The following is a 19,551-nucleotide window of genomic DNA, read 5'->3' on the forward strand; positions in this document are numbered from 1 at the left end:
CCATGAAAGAATACTTGAAAAACTAAAAAGTATTGCTTCTTTACTATATATATCAAATAATTTATAAAATAAATTGAACACCATTTTATCTCCGAAAATAAATTACTCCAATCTTAGAAATAAAATAAAAATGTTTTTTACTATTTAAAAAATTGATTTAACATGTTACAAATACAGTACTTATATAAACTATATCATAGTGGCTTATATCAAAAGGCTTTCTGCAAGCATTGGTTAATGCTTTATAATTCAACACTCCATTCTAATGTGAGATTATTATAAAGTTAATAATACAGTGCTTTCATGTGTTTTGAGTATTTTTTTTTTTTTAACCCTTTCCTTGTACAACACATCTGTACACAAATTCTTGAACAAATCTTTTCTGTATAATTGAATTCACAATTTGAACTGTAATTTCCTCCTACATCTTGTTGGAGACTTCAGCTACTGTGGCCGCCTCTTTCATTTCAAGCAACGCGTCTTCAAAACACTTTGCCAGAAATTCTGGGTCAGGGATGATGTCTTTGGCGACCAGGATTTGCATATCAGCTCTTCCTGCATAGCTCACCACGTGCATCGTCAACGCCTGCATATGCAAACACTTATGTTATATGCAAAGTTCAATAATATTATCAGATCAGTTTAAACTGTTAAGACTAAAAAAGTTGTTTCTGTCAAATGCATTTAGAGAATTTACATACATGGGGCAGGCTACTTGTATTCGCCCTGAGATAAGTTACAGGGTTGCCAGCAAGTGTAATTTCTTCTTGAGGACCAACTACATTTGAGATTGTGAAGCTGGTATTGCAAACAATCCTGTAATTCAGCAGGCAAGCAAACTACAATACGAAAACAAACAAAAATCACAAAATCATCCATCTGCAATGAATCTGGAAAAAACTGGAATTGAAGTTTACTGGTAATTCTTTAATTAGGAGTCCTGAAATAATTTTATCAGGATATTCTGAAAAGGTAAAGTTCATTATCTTTCAATTTTATCCTCACCTTTGATCCAAACCAGGACATTACAAGATGACCAATTTTGTATGAGAAATGACCCTCTAAAGTTCGTTTCTTCCTGTCGATCATCGCCTTAGCTCTCCTCAAATACGCCAGGGGATCAGATTCAGGACCGGCTTTGTGATAATAAACAGGAAGAAGAAGCATGCCAAATTTATTCCCCCAGCGTGATCCTGAATTCTTTCTTTTCATCATTTCGGATAATTCCTGAACCGACCCGGAAGATTAACATTCCACGAACCTGTCTTGAAATTATTGATAGTACAGGAATTGAAATATATTGCAAAAAAAGTAACCTGCAATCCTGGTTGTTGTCTTAAATTAATCATGGCTACGCCTGTCATCCGAAGTCCCTCTGGTAGAGCTTCTAACAGAAATTTATAACTCAAATTTGTTATATTGCAAATCAGGGAAGATTAGTGTTTGATTGTAGTGCAAAACTACAATTTAGGGAGTAAAAATATTACCGTTTGGCGATCGGTGATCCAGGTATCTTGATAATCCAGATGACACCACTCCAAAAAGAACGTCATTGATGGTCTGCATTGTACCACAAATTTGATCAGCAATAATATTAGTATTAATTCAAGGATATTCTTTTAATCACAAATTTGAAAACATTTTTAACATCAAGTTTAACAATAAAAACCCATAAACACCATCTTTGTCTTTTGTTATTTAAAAAAGAAAATCATTATTTATTGTCATGAACAAATACTACTACGTCTTTATTTTTAAAATCTTGCATTAGACGACATTTTCAAGCAAGTTATCGTAATCTTAGAAACATCAAATATATTTTGAGAATATCTTTAGGCAATACTAAGCTGACAAATAAATCTCACAAAGTTGATAATTGGTTTTTGATGAATTTTCCCGTTTGATAAATTCATCAAAAATCAATTATCAACTGCTACGTTGAGTTTGCGAAAGAGTTTAAAAGCTTGTGATATTCGTTTTTCAACCTATTTTTATTGAATATCTTTTGGTTGATATTTACACTTTACCAATAAAGACATTGTACATTCCCATTTAATTAAAGTTTATATTGATTTTGTGTTAAATTATGAGAATACACAAAATAAAAGTCTGCTTTGTAATAATCTGAATGGTTTATCCCTTAAGGAAAGGAAAAAAAAAAAAAAAAAGGCAATAGCATTAGATCCGAGGTAAATACTAAATAGTTCATCCCATTGTTATAAATTTGACTTAATATATTCTTGAATATTAAAGTATTTTTTTGGTAAATTAATACTAAAAAACTCTTTTACATTTTCCTAACCAAAACAAGTCCATAGAGTCTATTTTGTGGACTTATAGACTTTCTAAAAGAAGTTATTTAAAATCATAAACTTTTTTAGTGTTAAAATTTTAAAAATTGTTTGATCGTATTTATAAATTTACTATTATGTCATTCTTAAGTTAAACTTGACAAATGGATTTTAACATAGATGAAAAAAGTGTTATTTTGAAATTTGATGGGTAAGAAAGTGTCATTTCGCCGAACCTTGGGTGGCAAAATGTGGTACTCCCTATTTAAAAGGTTTTTATATTTTATGTTTTTTTGTGTAATAAATCCGGTGACGTGGACTAAACTCGTCTCTCTCCTACAAGCATGCCCATGGGCCCATCAATTATTGTTGGCTTTGGCTTTTCCTTTTCTAGATTGGGATTTCCACTAAATTCACTGTTTACGAAATTTAGGTTTTATTTGTTTATTAAATAAATATTAAACGACCAGAGCAAAGTGAAACAACAACTAAAATCTAAGTTTATTAATTATATTAACCCAGAATTTGATTTGACTAAATGCCCTATCAAAACATGTTTTCAAGTTATTCACTATTTACAAAGAAATTTATAATTAAATAAATAGTAGACTATTTTTTTCCACCCAAACAAAGAATGATACTTTTCCAATTATAAACGTTTAAAATACTATTTTATTATATAAATTTATATTATATTTTAAATTTTGGTATCGTGATAACTCTCAACCACCATCATTCTCTTCTCTGATCAGTAGTCACTAAAACCATTCAAACCCTACTTTTATCGACTTTGTCAATCGCCGATAATCGAGTGATTAGGTTGTACAGCAGACCATCCTAATTCAAATTTAAATTAATCCCAACTACAAAAATCCAATCTTCCAACGTAAAAAAACTCATTAACCTTCCCTCGTCAAAATCTCCAATAATTTGGATAAGGTTTACTCTCTGTTTGCCTTTGCAATATAAATTTGAATAATAAAAAAAAAAATAGCTTCGTTTGATTCACTTTTTTATACTTTTCAGAAAAGTTTTTGAAAAAAAATTTAAAAAAAGTTAAATTGGGCAGGTATTACAATGTAGAATTTGAAAATAAATAAAAATACCCTCTATATTTGTTTATTTTAAACACCCCATATGTTTGTTTATTTACTAAAAACTCCTATAATAAAATATTAAAAGTTAACAAAAACACTCTCAACCCATCTATTAAATATGAACAGCCAGCCACCACCATCGGAGAATGGTCGGAGTCGTCGTATCGACGCATGACTGGCTGGATCTTGCCGGTCTTGCATCGATCTGGCCATTGACGGCCAGATCTGGCCGTATTTACTTTTCAACGACGACCAAAGATACGGCCATCGTTGATGGTCAACGACGAACATGTGTTAACCGTCGTTGACGACTGACTACGGCCAAAGATTTGACTTTTTTCGACCAAATTTATCATGGATATGGTCGGAAAAGGCTAAATCGACGCACAACCAACCAGATTTAGTCGGTAGTGCACTATTATACCAGATTCTGACTATTTTTCGACGGTGGTGACTGAAATCTGATAAATATGGGTTGTTAGGGTTTTTTTGTAATTTCTAAAAAAATATTTAGAAGTATTTAATTAAATTAATAAATTTAAGCGATTTAAAAATATTAAATAATATTGAATAATATTATAAGTTTTTATAATTTTACTATTTAATTTTTTTTGGAAATACTAATAGTAGTATTCCAAATGTGAGCCAAACAAAGCCAAGATATTTTAAAATCCTATCGTGAAACAGTATCATTGACGCCTTATTTGAGTGGAAAAAACTGTTAACTCTTAAATAAATAAATATTTCCTAAGTACATTTTCATATACGAAACACAATATAAATCTAATTAAGTTTTGAACTCTTACCGCATTATCAATCGCCCTTTTTACCGCTTTCATATCATCGAACCGAAACGTGGCCGTTGCGAGCTTCCTCGGCCACAGCTCCACTCCAGCGCCGCCGCTGATGGCCGTTTTCCGATCACAAACCCACAGAGTTCTCAACACAAACTCCATACAAAACACCAAACTGAACCAAACCATCTTCACAAACCCCACCACGACCTCTCTCCAATCCCTTCCCAAACTATTATCCCTCTTATTCCCGACCACCCCCACCGTAGGCAACGCCTCGGTGTCCGCCGCCCTTCGGCAGCTGGCCAACAACATGGACACCAACGAAATCCCATCGCCCAAAGCGTGATGAATTCTGAACACGGCACAGTTGTGACCTTCCAACACGTGAATCTCCCACAAGGGCTTGTCGTTACTCAGCGGGGAACTCACTGACAAGTCCGCCACGTAGTCATTGACGGACACGAGGTTATGATCGTGAGCGACGACGATGACGTGGCGGTCGATGTCGATGTGGGTTTTTCTCCAATGTTCAAAGCCACGGGAGTCACGGACCATGAGGCTGGAGAATCGAGGGTGTTGAACCATGAGGGAGTCTCTGATTGTGGACTTGACTTCGGCCACGTCGACGGGGTGTTTGAAGCCGACCACACAGTGGATTATCGTGTTCATCTCCGGACGGAGGAAGAGGCGGCCGGCCGGCGTCAGTGGCTCGTCGGGTTCGTTTGGGTGGGAGTCCATTAGAAAGAGTCGGGTCAAAATGAGTTAGCTACTGTAGTAGATATTTGAAGACGACGACGGAAGATGTGGTCCAATGAATTGAAAAATTTGTGGCCCAATGGCAATAAACAGCGGGCAAATGAGGTAAGAAGAAATATAAATTTGAGAACCCATTTTATTTATATAAAAATATATTCTGCAAATCGAGAGGCTTCGTTAAATATCATACTTCGCAGATCCTGAGGCCTCATCGAATTTCAATAGAAGCTAAAGAATTCTGGTGACATAGTCATTAATGATTAATGAAATTACTTAAGTGTCTCTGGGTGACTAGTGGTTGGATGGATACTGATTGGTATATTATTCAAAAATTTTGAATTCGAGTTTTTTATTGGGTGTTAATAGGGATAATCATTGGAGTTTTTATCAGACTAATAATTCTAGAGTCTCGAGAGATTAATTGAGATACGTATAAATTGATTCAGACCGATGATTAAAAAAAAAAAAAAACCTAAATTCATGTTATTTAATTTAATATGATGGGTGTGTTTGGCTGATTGCTACTTGATAACTGGGACAACAATATTTTATTATTTGGACCACTTGCATTAAGAATTGGAATTAGTTATTGTATTTCTTTTAAATATGAGTAATGCTACACTTATGTTATTTTGTAAACATCATGATATGACATATGTTATAACCACACAAATTCTATTATAATATTAAAAATTTAAAATAATTAAAAATTTGTGTGGTTGTGACATATGCCACATCATAATGTAATGAAAATTGTGTAAAAGAGTTATGTAAGTGTAGCATTACTCTTTAAATATATTTATTTAATAAGGGTTAATTTCATTGCGCCTTAGAAATTGTTTAAGTATCTCATTGATTTTAGAAAGTATTAAAAAACTTCTTTGTCAATGTTTTATTTTGACATTTTTAGGAGGTTTTTGATAATTTTATAAAAATATTTAATACTTTTTCGAACATTATTGATAATTGAGAGACTTAGCTATCCCTAGGAGAGAGCAAAATGAAGCCGTGTTTGAATAATGTTCATAATTTGTTTTTTGTTTTTTTAATGATCAGAGGTGTTTGGATTAGTTTATACGTACCTCAACTAATTCTCAGGGAGCCTAAAACTATCGACTGGGTAAGAGTTCCAATTGCCATCCTTATTAGTAACTGAAAAGGAATTCGAACTCAATACCTTTTAAGTAATACAATCCATGGTTTTAAAACCTGGATCGGTCCGGCTGGTTTAACCGGTTGGATCGGAACCCAGGGCCTTCTTCAAGTTGGGTTACTCTTTCAACTGTTTAAAGTTTGAGATCTAGCAAACACACCCTTTGGCTAAATGCAAATCGGCGATGACCTCCCATTTTTTGACGACCTTCTACCTTCCCTTGTTGTCGAAAACCACCTTCTGACTTTCTCCGGGGTCGTGACGCTTCATCTCCTGCCTCCGCACGATGTTTCGTCGTCTAGCAATTTTTCTTCCATTTCCTAGCGTCGATCGGCCTTCTTTGGCATCAATAGGCCTCTTCAGCTACCGATCTACCTTCTCCCAAGCTCTCTTGCCGTCGTTCACAAAGATCCATAGTCATCTCGCAAAAAAAAAAACCACCGCAACCGTTTGACTTCCACCATCGATCTACCATTTTCCGGCGATGCCTTAACTTGCCAGCTACCGATTCGTCCTCCCCATCACCCGATCTATCCTCCCTAGTGTGTCGCCATCGCTCTCACAGTAGATCGCCGATTTTCATTTGGCTAGGGGTTGTGTTAGCTAGATTTCAAACCTATAGGGTCTGACGGTATGGATCAGGGGTGTGTTTGCTAGATTTTGAACCTATCAAACCATTGGTTAAACCGGTTAACTCGTGGCCTGGTTGCCTGACTGGGTCACCCCCCGGGTCAGATTTTAAAACCTTGATATAATCAAGAGTCTCTATCGAACCACTCGTCCATTCAGAGGTAGTTGTGTTCATAATTTGTTGTCATGTGTATTTTGACATGAGTTTATATAAATAAAAAAGTGAGATATGAAGTTGAAGAGAGATGAAAAGAAAGGAGTTTATATAAAGAAATATTAAGAAGAGTTTTTGTTGTAATTAATGAGTTAATGGAGTAGTTTAGATGTTAATTGAACTCATTAATGGGCATCAATCATCCACTACCTAGCGCCAAATATTATTCAGATTTGGTAATACTTAAATGTAACATGTGCTTCTTGTCAGTAGCATATTTTGTTCAAGTCAAATAATGAGTTATACCATGAATAAAACAAATTGAAGAGTTTAAAATCCATGCGATTCATCCATTTCCGTTCGAGTTAACAACTTTTTCCTACTCAAATAATGGTTTAATGACACTTTCTCATCCACGAACTTTTAAAATATAATTTTATTATCCAAATTTATATTTCAGCAAGGAACAAAGAATAAACTCGGTCCAAGCTGTTTAGGCTTTTGAAGAGGGGAGGCTGATAAGTCTTTTAGTGGTAAAAGGTTAGATTTTGGTGGTTGGGATTGATCAGAATTTGACTTGGGAAGGGTGGTTGTGTAAACCTTAATTGTTCGATTGCCAGCGATTGGCGGGGTCAGTGGGAGTATGGTTAGAGGGGTTTTAGTGAGTGATGATCGGAGAGGAGAATGGTGGTGGTGTGTAGTCGCAAAGATGCTAGAATCGGAAGCATAATATAAATTTGGATAGTAAAATGATATTTTAAAAGTTTGTGGGTGAGATGGTGTCATTAAATCATTACTTAGGTGGGAAAAAGTCATTTACTCATTTTCGGCCTCATTACACTTTAAGAGAAAACAACTTTTTCCTACCTAAGGTTTGAATTAATGACACTTTTTCACATGAAAAGTTTCAAAATACCACTTTCCCACTCAAAGATTATATTCCATTAATATCCAAAATACACTTCACTTTCTCAACTGGCATTCGGTAAGTTACCAAGACCCAAGGTAAGAGGGATTTTGTAGAGTGGAGGTCGGTGGATCGAATGGTGGTGACCAATTAAATATTCGTTGCTGGAATCAGTCGGAAATCAGCTAAGAACATGAAACTCTAGCTTTGCGGTGGCTGACAATCGACAAGAAATCAGGTGCTGTTGTGAGAGGGGTTTTATAGTGAAGAGACTAGAAATTTAAATGGTGGTGACAGAGAGAATTTTTTCCGCCAGAATCTGCTTTCGGTAGTAACCAAATATTACCTTTGGGTGGAAAAGTTATATTTTGAAACTTTTTGGGTGGGAAAGGTCATTTACTCAATTAAATTAAATTCCTACTATTAACGTTCAATGCATACTCCAGGTCACCATATAGAAATGGGCACCATTAATCAAGTATGGATCCAAGGGATTAATAAACTTATTTGGACGAGAAATTATATGCAAAATCTGGTGTTAATATAACATTATACATATAAAATCTCTATATTGCCTTAAATAATGTCATCACTTAATAAAATACTAAATATGTAAATGATAAATTAGTATGATAAGTGCCATTATGATATAAAATATAGAAAAAACATATTAGAAATTTTGGAATACAACTATGAAGTATTTAGATTCAAAGATCAAACGACCAAAAGTATTTGCTTATCGTATTTACAATAACAATGAAACACAAAAAATTTAAAATTGTTTATGGAATCATACCGTAATCGATAATATAAATACTTGAACTTATTATCATACATTATTGAAAAAGCATTATATTTTACTATATAGTTTTGTATTTTTAAACAATATTCAATAGAAACCGATGAAACAAAAAATAGTTTTAAGTATAACAATTGCAATTATTTATAGAGCAAACGACATATTCCTACCCGAGGTTTAGCGAAATCTCAAGTTGATACTCTTGATTGTATTTATTCCAAATTCTCACCCTTAAAAGTTAAAATAACGTTATCGCTTTTATTTTAACAGATTTCCAATTTTTCATTGTAGTGTAGCGCATGTTAGCATGCTAAACCAGCGTTTTCTTTGGCAGAAGATGGGCTTATTTTAGCAAAAAACGGCTCATATTAACAATGTTCAAGTCAACGATTTTTGGCTTTTTGACTAACTTTGAAGTCCAAAATCACTTCCGAAACCATCATTGGACTCCCCACAACCTCCTCTAACAAACCCATACCTTCACTTGCAGACCTCACTCACCGTTTCTGACCACTTCCAATAGTCATTAGGGAATCTAAAATAAACGCAACCAAGGGTATCAACTTGAGATTTTGCTAAACCTCGGATGAGAATATATCGTTTACTCTTATTTATAACATGAAAGTTGTTATGCCTAAAAAGTCAAGACTAACGTGGACTCTCGTCAACAAGAGCCAATCAGAATTCAGGGAGGCTTTGTGCCATCTAGACTTTGCCACGTCGCGCAATGACGGAAGAGGTATGGTTCTTGTCAGTGCAGTAGGTATCCTATGAATATCCCTCAATGAGAATCCCGAGGATACATGTCTGGAGAACGAGTTGTATTTAGAAAAAATCTGTATAAGGGTAATAATAAATATCCAAAACATGCATATAAAATATCACGTAGGATCTAAACTTATAATGTACAAAACTTTAAGAAATTACAAGATCAAAACATATTTATAGGGGGAAGCTTCCAAATTATTTCACAAATATTTATCATTTACATATTTACACAGATAAAAAACATCGAGATGATAATAAATCATTCCCCACGTGTAGTCCCGCTGTCTCTAGCATCCCTCGCTTTAGTACTTGCAAAGCAATCAACAAGAAAGGTGAGCGCTAATCGCAGTAAGGAATGATCCGTTTATCTGTTAACACATCACTTATTTTTTTTTTTACATCTAGGGATACTTCCTTTTATTACTAATTCATATGCTTTTCATCATTTTATCCCATGGCTATATAAACACAAAGTGTACACACATCACATATCATGACATAACATCTAAAATCATCTAACAGAGTATAAATCATCTTATGATGTAAATAACATCATAACTCATGTAATGCAACTAAAGCATATGAAACATTTAACATCTAGCTGATCGGACCTTCTTAGCATCTAAGCACTTCATATCATCTAGCCTCAAATTTCATCTAGAGCCATATCATCGGGAGGCGTGCTTACGCGTTATTTAGCATCTAAAGCATATATCATCTTTCCTCAACCGGTATACAGAGGATATGCTTACGCGTTTTCCATGTGTCTATATGCATCTCTGTCATGTCTATTTGCATCTTAACATCTTATGGCATGTAAATACATATTTTGGTGAGCTTAATACTTTTAATTCACTATGGATTATCAACCCATTTACATTACCTCTTGCTCACATACATCATCTTAAAACATGTATTACATTGCATCTTCATGCCATTCCATAACATAATCATGCATTGACATCATGACCATGTATATCTTTCAAAGATCATCTAACTAATGGGTAAACATTAGTACATGGCATATACAATAATCATTAATAATCAATCTAATCATAAGAATTGATTATGTTAAATCTTAAACTTTAATAACCAGTTTATGCTTCAGGCCATTTTCCATCCTTTTCTCAAACGAATGGCTCTTGGCATAAACATAAAAGTATAGGTCTGTGTCTTAGCTTTCTAATGCTTCAAGAATCATCTCATTTTGATTTTTATAACTCAAGTTATGGTCGAAATACAGAAGCAAGGTTAACAAAACCCCTAAGCCCATTAAATCCGAATTTTCATATTAACTATGCCACATCAATTCCTATTGACATTAACCCATAGGTTAACTTGTGGATCAAATAAACCTCCCCTTATAGTCTTTAACATCTTAAAGGAAGTGTAAAATCTCATTTCTATAATCATCCATTATTGCTATAACATTGTAAGCTAATGCAAACAATACATCAACACTTCTAATAGCAACCATTCAACACCATGTGGCCCAATACTACAATTTTTGCCACAATCCGTATCCACACTTCATTTCTCAATCAAACATAACAACTCATAAAACATAAAGAGCAATAACTTCATGTATAATGATCAAGGCAATAAGTAGAATAAATGAGTTCAACTACACTTGCCATCAAATAATTCTATGCCTTAAAGCCTTAATTTAAGGTTTCATAAAAATCTACAAACCCTAGCATAAACCCTAAAGTCATGGGAGGTTCTTCCTTACCTTTTAAAGACTTCCTCCAACAAATCCTTTGCCTTGACTTCTTTTACACCCTAATCCTACATATATAACATTATACCTCAATATCTACCTCAAATCTTCAAATTACATCAAAACTAAAGTTTTTAATCCTTACCTTAAACCCTTCAAATTGAAGATCCAAGGCTCCTATCTTGTTCTCTTGAAAAATTATGCAAAACTCCTTGAAAACCTAGAGAAAGAAAGCTTGTTTCATGGGAAGATTTGAGAGAAAATGGAAGAAATGTTGAAGAAAGGCTCTCTCCTTTGGCTTGAACGAATTTCATCTCATTTATAGGAAAATATTTCATTTATTTTCCAAAATTATGCAATTGGCCCAATTATTTTAATTGTATAACTCATAAGTCCTTAATTCTCATATAGGGCATTTGGTCATTTCACACTAGACTAAATATTACTTAATTGATGCCATTAAATGCAATGAAGCCTACTCATCCTTGACTTTTTCAATGCTTATCCATAGGCAAAATAACCATTTTGCCCCTAAGCCTCTTTATGGATAATTGATTCATACAATTCCAAATGAATTGACTATTTTGCCCTTAGTTGATTTTATGCTTTTAACAAAAATAAACATTTAAAGGACTATTTTGAGTTAGGAACATACCTTTGACATCTTGGGTATTACATAGGGTTCTTGTCAGTGTAGTAGGTGAATGCTAGGCTTGCAAGTGGCTAGGAATAGTCCACCTGCCCAAGCCCTATGCAATTTAAGGATATCTCTCGTACAGACAACCAACGGGAAACAATTGTATCCTACCCGTCGGACTGCAGGCTCATGATTATTACTTGAATCCTCCCACTATAAATAGATGGCTTCTCTCTCATTTACGGGATTGACTTATCTTTAGTCTTAAACAACACACACACACACACACACAGTCTCTCTCTCTCTCTCTCTCTCTCTCTCTCTCTCTCTCTCTATATATATATATATATATATGTATATGTATGTATGTATGTATGTATTCTCTCTAGATTGTAACTCAACTCGCTACATGCGACCTGACTGTAACCATCTATTAATACAACTACAGTGGACATAGGAATCACTTTTGAGCACCTGAACCACTTTAAAAATCGTCTCTTATTTACTCTCTTGCTACATATTTCCATATCACGTGTAACTTCTAAGTCCGCTTAGCATTTTGCACGTGTGAGTCGTTGGTGTCAAAATCAAGCATCAATAGTTTGGCGTTAGAAGGAGGGCCTGATTTAGTATCTGCACTTCATCAGAAACCTCTAACCAATCGGTCCTACCCATCACCAAATGGCTCACGGTTTCGAAATTGAGTGATCCAACCTTGACAATGAGGAAATCCCCCAGGTACAGGATGCCACTTCTCTCGAAGTGCCGCCAATCCAATAAAGTATCATGGTGGATATTCCTTCAAGCTCACAGCTCGACCCAACTGTGATGAGTTACCTGGAGAGGTTCAATAATACTCTCCAAACGGTTAGCCAAAGGCTAGATCGTTTGGATTGGGTCGTGCCACCAAAGTCTAATAAAGCACTGCCACGGCCAAAGACGCTTGTAGGTCACACGAAAGCACGAAAAAGCCCGTACTGTGTGCACTATAGTACACAAAAGTAAGGGAAAGCAAATGGCGAGCAGTGGACCCAAGGGCTTCGAGGGACCAGCGAACACCAGTAGTGCAATGGGTAGAATACTCATGGCATTGCGACTCGACGACGTGTCGTAGCATGAGCTGTCCCATGCCACGTCGCATAGGCACCCCCACAAAAGTGCAAGGTAGGGAGATTCCTAATATCGCTGAAATGATGACCTCGACCGTCATCATGCGGGAAACCCCCATCGTCCATGGGTCAGTTCTGACCATCGCGGAGATCGGGAAAACTTCCCGAGCCATTCAATGCCTTCACACGTCCCCAGCCAGTGTGTGTCAAGGTTCGTTGGAGCTTCCAACCGAGTTAAGGAAGAGCCCGATTTGCGGTCTTTCCTCAACCGCAACCGTGAGGGTTGAACCCACGTTACGGAAAGTGATCCTAGGCAACTCCATTGCCTCTGATTAAGGAACTATAGCGAGCTTTGGATCAGCTTAAGGCTCAGCAAAATGAGCGTGGGAAGGTCAAAGAGGCGTCCCCCTTTTCTTTAGGAGTTTTAGTTGCTCCTCTCCCATCGAGATTTAGAATGCCCGACATACGGGCATTCAATGGAAATTCATATCCGTAGGAGCACCTTTACGAGTTCAACGAACTCATGGAACTCAACCAAGTCTCTGACTTGGCCAAATGTTGCTACTTAGCAGTAACCCTAACTGCCCATTCCAAATGTTGGTTCAGGTCACTTCCCACGGGATCAATCGGCTCATGGCATCAAATGAGCTCATCATTCCTAAGACACTTCCAGGCAAACAGGAAGTTCTCGATGTCGTTGAGCTACCTGAACAACATACGGTAGGAGAGGGATGAATCCCTCTAGTCTTACATAGATAGATTCCACAGGGAACTCCACAAAGTGGCTCATACTCCCGAGGAGTCTATTCAGACTCTAATTATCGCGGGGGTTCGCCCATAGACTGGCTTGTGAAAGAAACTGCAATCCAAGGACGATGTTTCCCTCACTCGCTTTTACAACCTCACTAAGAAATATCTCCAAATAAAAAATTTTGTGGCCGCTCTTAATCGTTGCAACCCTGATCCCTCGACTAGTGCTCTCGACTGCGGGGAGAATAGTAGAAGGGCTGATCGCAGATGAGCTAATGACGATCAGTGGAATGGAAAGAAGCAGCAATTTGAGCCCAAAAAATCTTATGCCCCAGTTCCTCGTCGCGATTACCAAAAAAGTCAATACACTCATTTGAATGCCTCAGTACTGGCTATTCTGGATAAGTCAGAGGAGACCAGCCTACTCAAAGAGCCAAAGCCCATGAAGAATCCCCCTTCAGCCAGAAATAGCAAAAAATATTGCCACTATGATCGGGATAATGGGCTTCACATAGATGAGTGTCAGGCTTTTAAGCAAGCAATCGAAGACCTCATTAAGTAGGGGCACTTCAAAGAGTATGTCAATGGTCCGACTCTTGTTCGGGAAAAAGATCAAGAGGAACCAGGGAAGAAGCGCCGTGGTTGCAAGGGTCTCTACTGTGTAGGGATCATCTTTGGAAGACCACACCTCGCGAGGAATTCTCGAGGTGCCTAGGAGAGGTATGCTTGGGAAGCTCATCATGCCCTCATGAGTGTAATGAGCATGGTGCCATGACCCACTAAGGTTCGCAGGGAAGAGGAGATCACATTCTAGAAAGACGCAGTGCAATTGCATCACCCCCATGAGGATGCACTCGTCAACGCGCCTGAAATAGGTCTGTGCGAAGTCCACAGAATGTTGGTGGACAATGGAAGCGTTGTGAATATCCTGTTTCAGCGAGCTTTCGAGAAAATGCAATTGGATGAGGCAGACATGAAGCTTGCCTTTATCCCTCTCTATGGTTTTACTGGGGATCATATGATTCCTAGGGGAATGATCTCACTCCCGATCACGTTGGGTGAAACCAATGAAATGACCAAAATGACGGAGTTTTTGGTGGTGGATTACCCGTCTGCCTTGAATGGCATTCTAGGACGACCTCTACTGCAAAATTTCAAGGCAGTTACCTCCATCTCCCATTTGAAAATGAAGTTCCCCACCCCAACAGGGATTGGGGAAGTAAAAGGTTCTCAATGCAAATCTCGCGACTACTGTATAAGAGTAGTGCAGATGACGTGCAAGGGAAAATGAAGGCCAACAGGCATCCCCAAGTAGGCTATGACGATCAGCAGAATTGAGCCACAGCTTGACCCAGTGGAGGACAACATGGACCTCGCATCTAAAAGTGCCTTCACAGTGGGCCAATTGAGGACTTATCTGAGGTGTCAATCGATCAAAGTGAGCCGACCTGAGTGTTGAGAATCGGGAGTAATCTCAACCCCCAGCTCGCCAAAAATCTGACAAGCTTCCTTAGAGAGAATGTTGATGTTTTTGCATGGACCCATGCTAACATGATCGGGATCAGCCTGAATGTCATATGTCATGCACTCAACATTGATAATGCAGTCAAGCCGGTTCGCCAGAAGAGAAGAGCCATAAACCCTAAGCGCTATGCTACCTTAAAAACTGAGGTAGATCTGCTCCTTTTGAATAGGTCCATTCGAGAAGCGTTTTACCCGAGCTGAGTTGCCAATCTGGTTTTGGTAAAGAAGCCCAATGGCAAGTGGCGAACCTGTATCGACTTCACCAACCTTAACAAAGCCTATCCGAAGGACAATTTTCCTTTGCCAAGGATCAACTAACTCGTTGATGCCACCTCTAGGCACGAGCTGGTAAGTTTTATAGATGCCTACTCGGGATATAATCAGATCCCGATGTGCGCACTGGATGAAGAGCATACTTCGTTTGTTATAGATCCAGGACTGTATTGTTACAAGGTCATGCCTTTCGGCCTAAAAAATGCTGGGGCAACTTACCAGCGACTGGTTAACTATATGTTTTCTAAGCAGATCAGAAAGTCAATGGAAGTTTAAGTTGATGACATGCTGGTCAAGTTGCATGTCGCTTCAGATCACATAGTGCATCTCGCTGAGATGTTTGACGTACTCCAAAGGTACAGAATGAAGCTCAACCCTCTCAAATGTTATTTCAGAGTATCCTTAGGAAAGTTTCTGGTGTATATAGTTAACCAGAGGGGAATCGAAATCAACCCCAAGAAGATCTAGGATCTCCTTGATATGAAAAGCCCGACCAATCGAAAACAGGCTCAGAGCCTAAATGGGAGAATAGCGGCTCTCAGTCGCTTCATATCGAGAGCAACAGATCGTTGCTTGCCATTTTTTAATATACTCAGGGCCAACAAGAAGTTCGAGTGGACTCTAGAGTGCGAGTAGGCTTTTTAGAGCATAAAAGAACACTTTGGAAAGCTACCTCTCCTGTCCAAGCCTCTTCCTAAGGAAATTCTACTCCTGTACCTGTCCGTCTCTCAGCATGCAATCGTGCAACTCTCATTCGGGAAAAGGGCATAGTTTAATGGCCAGTGTATTATGCGAGCAAGCGACTGCTGGACGCCGAGATATAGTATCCAGAAATGGAGTAATTAGCTTATGCCCTGCTAATCGCCTCCAGGAAGTTGCGACCCCATTTTCATGCCCACACAATCCATGTTCTGACCAACTACTCGCTTAGGCAAGTTCTTTGGAAGCCGAAAGCTTTGGGTAAGTTACTCAAATGGGCAATGGAACTGAGTCAGTTTGATCTGAATTACAGACTGAAAGGAACCATCAAAGGGCAGGCTGTTGTCGATTTCATTTCAGAATTCTTGTACCAGTAGAATCAAGAATTCAAGCAGCAAGCTAGCGAAGTCATCCAGGAAACCGTTCAGAACTTATTTACTTGGAGCCTCTTTGTCGATGGTTCCACAAACAGGAAAAGAGCTGGGGCAGGTCTTCTCCTCCTCAGTCTCGAGGGGACTCACATCCATGGAATGTTAGAGTAGATGCCCTAGAGCCAATCAATTATTGTAGAATTGACTCTTTGTAATAATGTTCATTAATCAATAAAAAGCATTTTATTCTATATCGCGTAAATCATTATTATTGGAATATGTATTGATATATGTCCTTAGAATGATAGAACCGTGACGAGGGTATCAAGTGTTTCAAATCTTGATAGTGAGAACCCTATGAGCACATATGGTGGCCATTCTAGAAACGTTTGTAGCCCCAGTATTATTCTGAAGTAAGGGCACAGATAATACGGTAAGGCTATCATAGTGTTGAATGACCCTGTCGAAAGGCAATGACTGATCTCTCTTGTCAAGGTTGTTTGGTGACAACCTGGTGCAACACATGGGTGCTTGTTGTAGGTGAATACACAGCAGCAAGTTCACTGGACTGACCCACCAGAGGATTCCATATGGATGGTAACCCTAGTGTCTATGGAACAAATCTTCTAACGAATTGTGTGCATGTGATCCTTAGACTTGAGATTACCAAAGCGCCTTGTGTACCGATTGGTGTAGTTTGACAACAGCCTAACGCAATTCTTTTCAAAACTATCAATATGGTGGTGATTGGCTGCATCAAGGAGTGTATCAAGACTATGGTGGATAGATAGAGGATTCATCACTCCCAGGTGTGGGAGAAGTTATCTCACGGCGTAATTTAGTAAATGGCAATAACACTAAAACTATGGCCACAGTGGGATTGAGTTGTTACTCTATCTAGATTATAATACAGGTCATTGGTCTAGTAACTGAATACATCATATCGAGAGTAATCGAAGGTTGACACTATTTCTATGCCTTCATCTCGTCGAGATAACGTATGATGAAAGGATCGTATTGTACAGTAACCATAACGTTGATAGGTAGCTAATTTGCTGAATCCGAATCTATCGGGTGGCCATGATGCCTTGCTAGGGGCAATCTTGGTCTGTGTATTAGTGAGATATTAATTGGTGTTAATCGCAATACTATACACTACCGGTATGATGAGGAGCCTATGGGTCACACACATAGAAGATAATTTAAGACTCAGGAAGTAAGAATGGCATTTTTGTCTTTTTAGGCAAAAGGGTATTTTGGTAATTTCACAGTGCAATTAAATTTGTTGAGGTCGTAGCCTTTTATTTAATTTGTTAGAAAAATTAAATAAGTGAAATTACACTTAAATATGTGTTAGCATATATTTAAATAAATTATCATTATTGTTAAATGTTAATATATATATTAATTTTTTTTAATTGAGATAATGATAAATTAAAATAAATATCTAATTGGGAGTGTTTGGAAACAAAGGGTGTTTGGGTTGGAGCCCAAGCCTATTCCATATGGGAATAGGGCAATTAAATTTTACTATAAAAGAAAAAGGTTATTTGTAAGAGAAAAGGTTTTTCATTTCATTCACTATTCATTAAAAGAGAAAACACATAGCCCCCAAAACTCTCTCCCACGCCAGTTTTGTTTTTGATTGAAAAATTAAATACATTTCTTTTCTTCTTTGTTCTTAAGACTAAAAAGGATCTAGCAAATCCTTATTTAATCCCTTGCGATTATCTTCGTGTGGACTACGTCGGTTCGATCCTACACTTAGGTTGGTGGTAAAATACATTCAGAGATAACTTGGAGGAGCCTCCAAACGTGCGTATGATTTCTTAAACTCTAGATTAATTTTCTGCAGATTCTTATTTTGATATAAACTGTAAATTTGTGCCCTGATCTTGGTTCTATGGAACGATCAGTATTTTTTAAAGTTTTGTTTTCCGTTGCGTAAATGGATCGATTCCTAAAATGGAATTCTTCGATTTGGGTTCCAAGGGAGGAACAACGAGGCCGAATATGAAGCGCTGCTCGCTGGTTAGCGATTAGCAAGAGAAATGGGATCAAGCGCGATCAGTATTCACAGCGATTCCTAGCCGGTTGTTAATCAGATATTGGGAGAATATCAAGCCAAGGAAGAGAACATGATCAGCTATCTAAAGAAAGCTAAGGCCGCACTCAAGCTTTCAAGCACTTTACGATCAAACAAATTCCGAGAGATAGTAATTCTATTGCGGACGCCTTGGCAAGAATAGCATCGTCGCTAGACTTAGATGTGTCGAAAAGTATTCCAGTTCGGTACATAGAGATTCCTAGTATCAGCTCATCCGAGCAGACTGTAGCTACAACATAGTCAATTTCCTGGATGACTCCAATCATTCAGTATCTCCGAGATGGGACTCTGCCCAGTGACAAGACTAAGGAAAAAATCCTGCGCACCAAAGCTACTCGTTACACACTCGTCGGAGATCAATTATACAAGCGAGGGTTTAGCGCCCCTCTCCTCCAATGTGTAACCGAAGAAGAAGCAGACTAGATTATGAGGGAGATACATGAAGGGATCTATGGTAATCACACTACCGCATGATCCCTTGCCAATAAAATTGTCTACCAAGGGTACTATTGGCCTCTACTTCAAGAAGACACTTTCAATTTTGTGAAAAAGTGTGACAAGTGTCAATGGTTTGCGAACATTCTGTGAGCTCCTTCCCACCAACTGACGACAATGACTAGCCCTTGGCCATTCTCCATGTGGGGAATTGATCTTATTGGGCCCATGTCAGCTGGAAAGGAGGGCATCAAGTATGATGTGGTTGCGGTAGATTACTTCACCAAATGAGCTGAGGATAAACCCTTTGCCGCGATCACTACCAAGAAGCTCAAAGACTTCGTCTTCAAGAATATAGTGTGCCGATACGGGATTCCTCATGCACTCATCTCTGATAATGGAAAGCAGTTTGATAACGAGGATTTCAAGCAGTTTTGTGATGAGCTGGGGATCCATAAAAAGTTTACCTCAGTCGCAAGACCGCAAGCCAATGGTCAAGTTAAAGCTGTCAACAAAATCATCAAGCACACTCTGAAGGCCAAGCTTCGTGCTGCCAAGGGCAATTGGGTCGATG

The 19,551-nt window shown here is 37.8% G+C and overlaps 1 protein-coding gene across 3 annotated transcripts; it reads right to left on the minus strand.

The window, feature by feature from the left end:
- Window positions 1–317: 317 nt before the first annotated feature.
- LOC116114698 (O-acyltransferase WSD1-like) lies at window positions 318–5,164 on the minus strand. 3 transcript variants are annotated; one of them, XM_031400834.1, is made up of 6 exons: window positions 4,195–5,057; window positions 1,488–1,560; window positions 1,317–1,387; window positions 1,006–1,227; window positions 702–839; window positions 318–586 (listed from the first exon to the last, which is right to left on the minus strand). In XM_031400834.1, the coding sequence occupies exons 1-6, from the start codon at window positions 4,921–4,923 to the stop codon at window positions 422–424; spliced, it is 1,398 nt and encodes a 465-aa protein (XP_031256694.1). In that variant the 5' UTR covers window positions 4,924–5,057; the 3' UTR covers window positions 318–421. The 3 variants fall into 3 exon arrangements, with proteins under 3 accessions (XP_031256694.1, XP_031256695.1, XP_031256696.1); XM_031400835.1 differs by having other exon boundaries at window positions 1,317–1,384; window positions 4,195–5,056; XM_031400836.1 differs by lacking the exon at window positions 318–586 and having other exon boundaries at window positions 825–890; window positions 4,195–5,164.
- Window positions 5,165–19,551: the final 14,387 nt, after the last annotated feature.

This window comes from Pistacia vera, unplaced genomic scaffold (assembly GCF_008641045.1).
Source record: "Pistacia vera cultivar Batoury unplaced genomic scaffold, PisVer_v2 Contig72, whole genome shotgun sequence".
Taxonomy (NCBI): domain Eukaryota; kingdom Viridiplantae; phylum Streptophyta; class Magnoliopsida; order Sapindales; family Anacardiaceae; genus Pistacia; species Pistacia vera.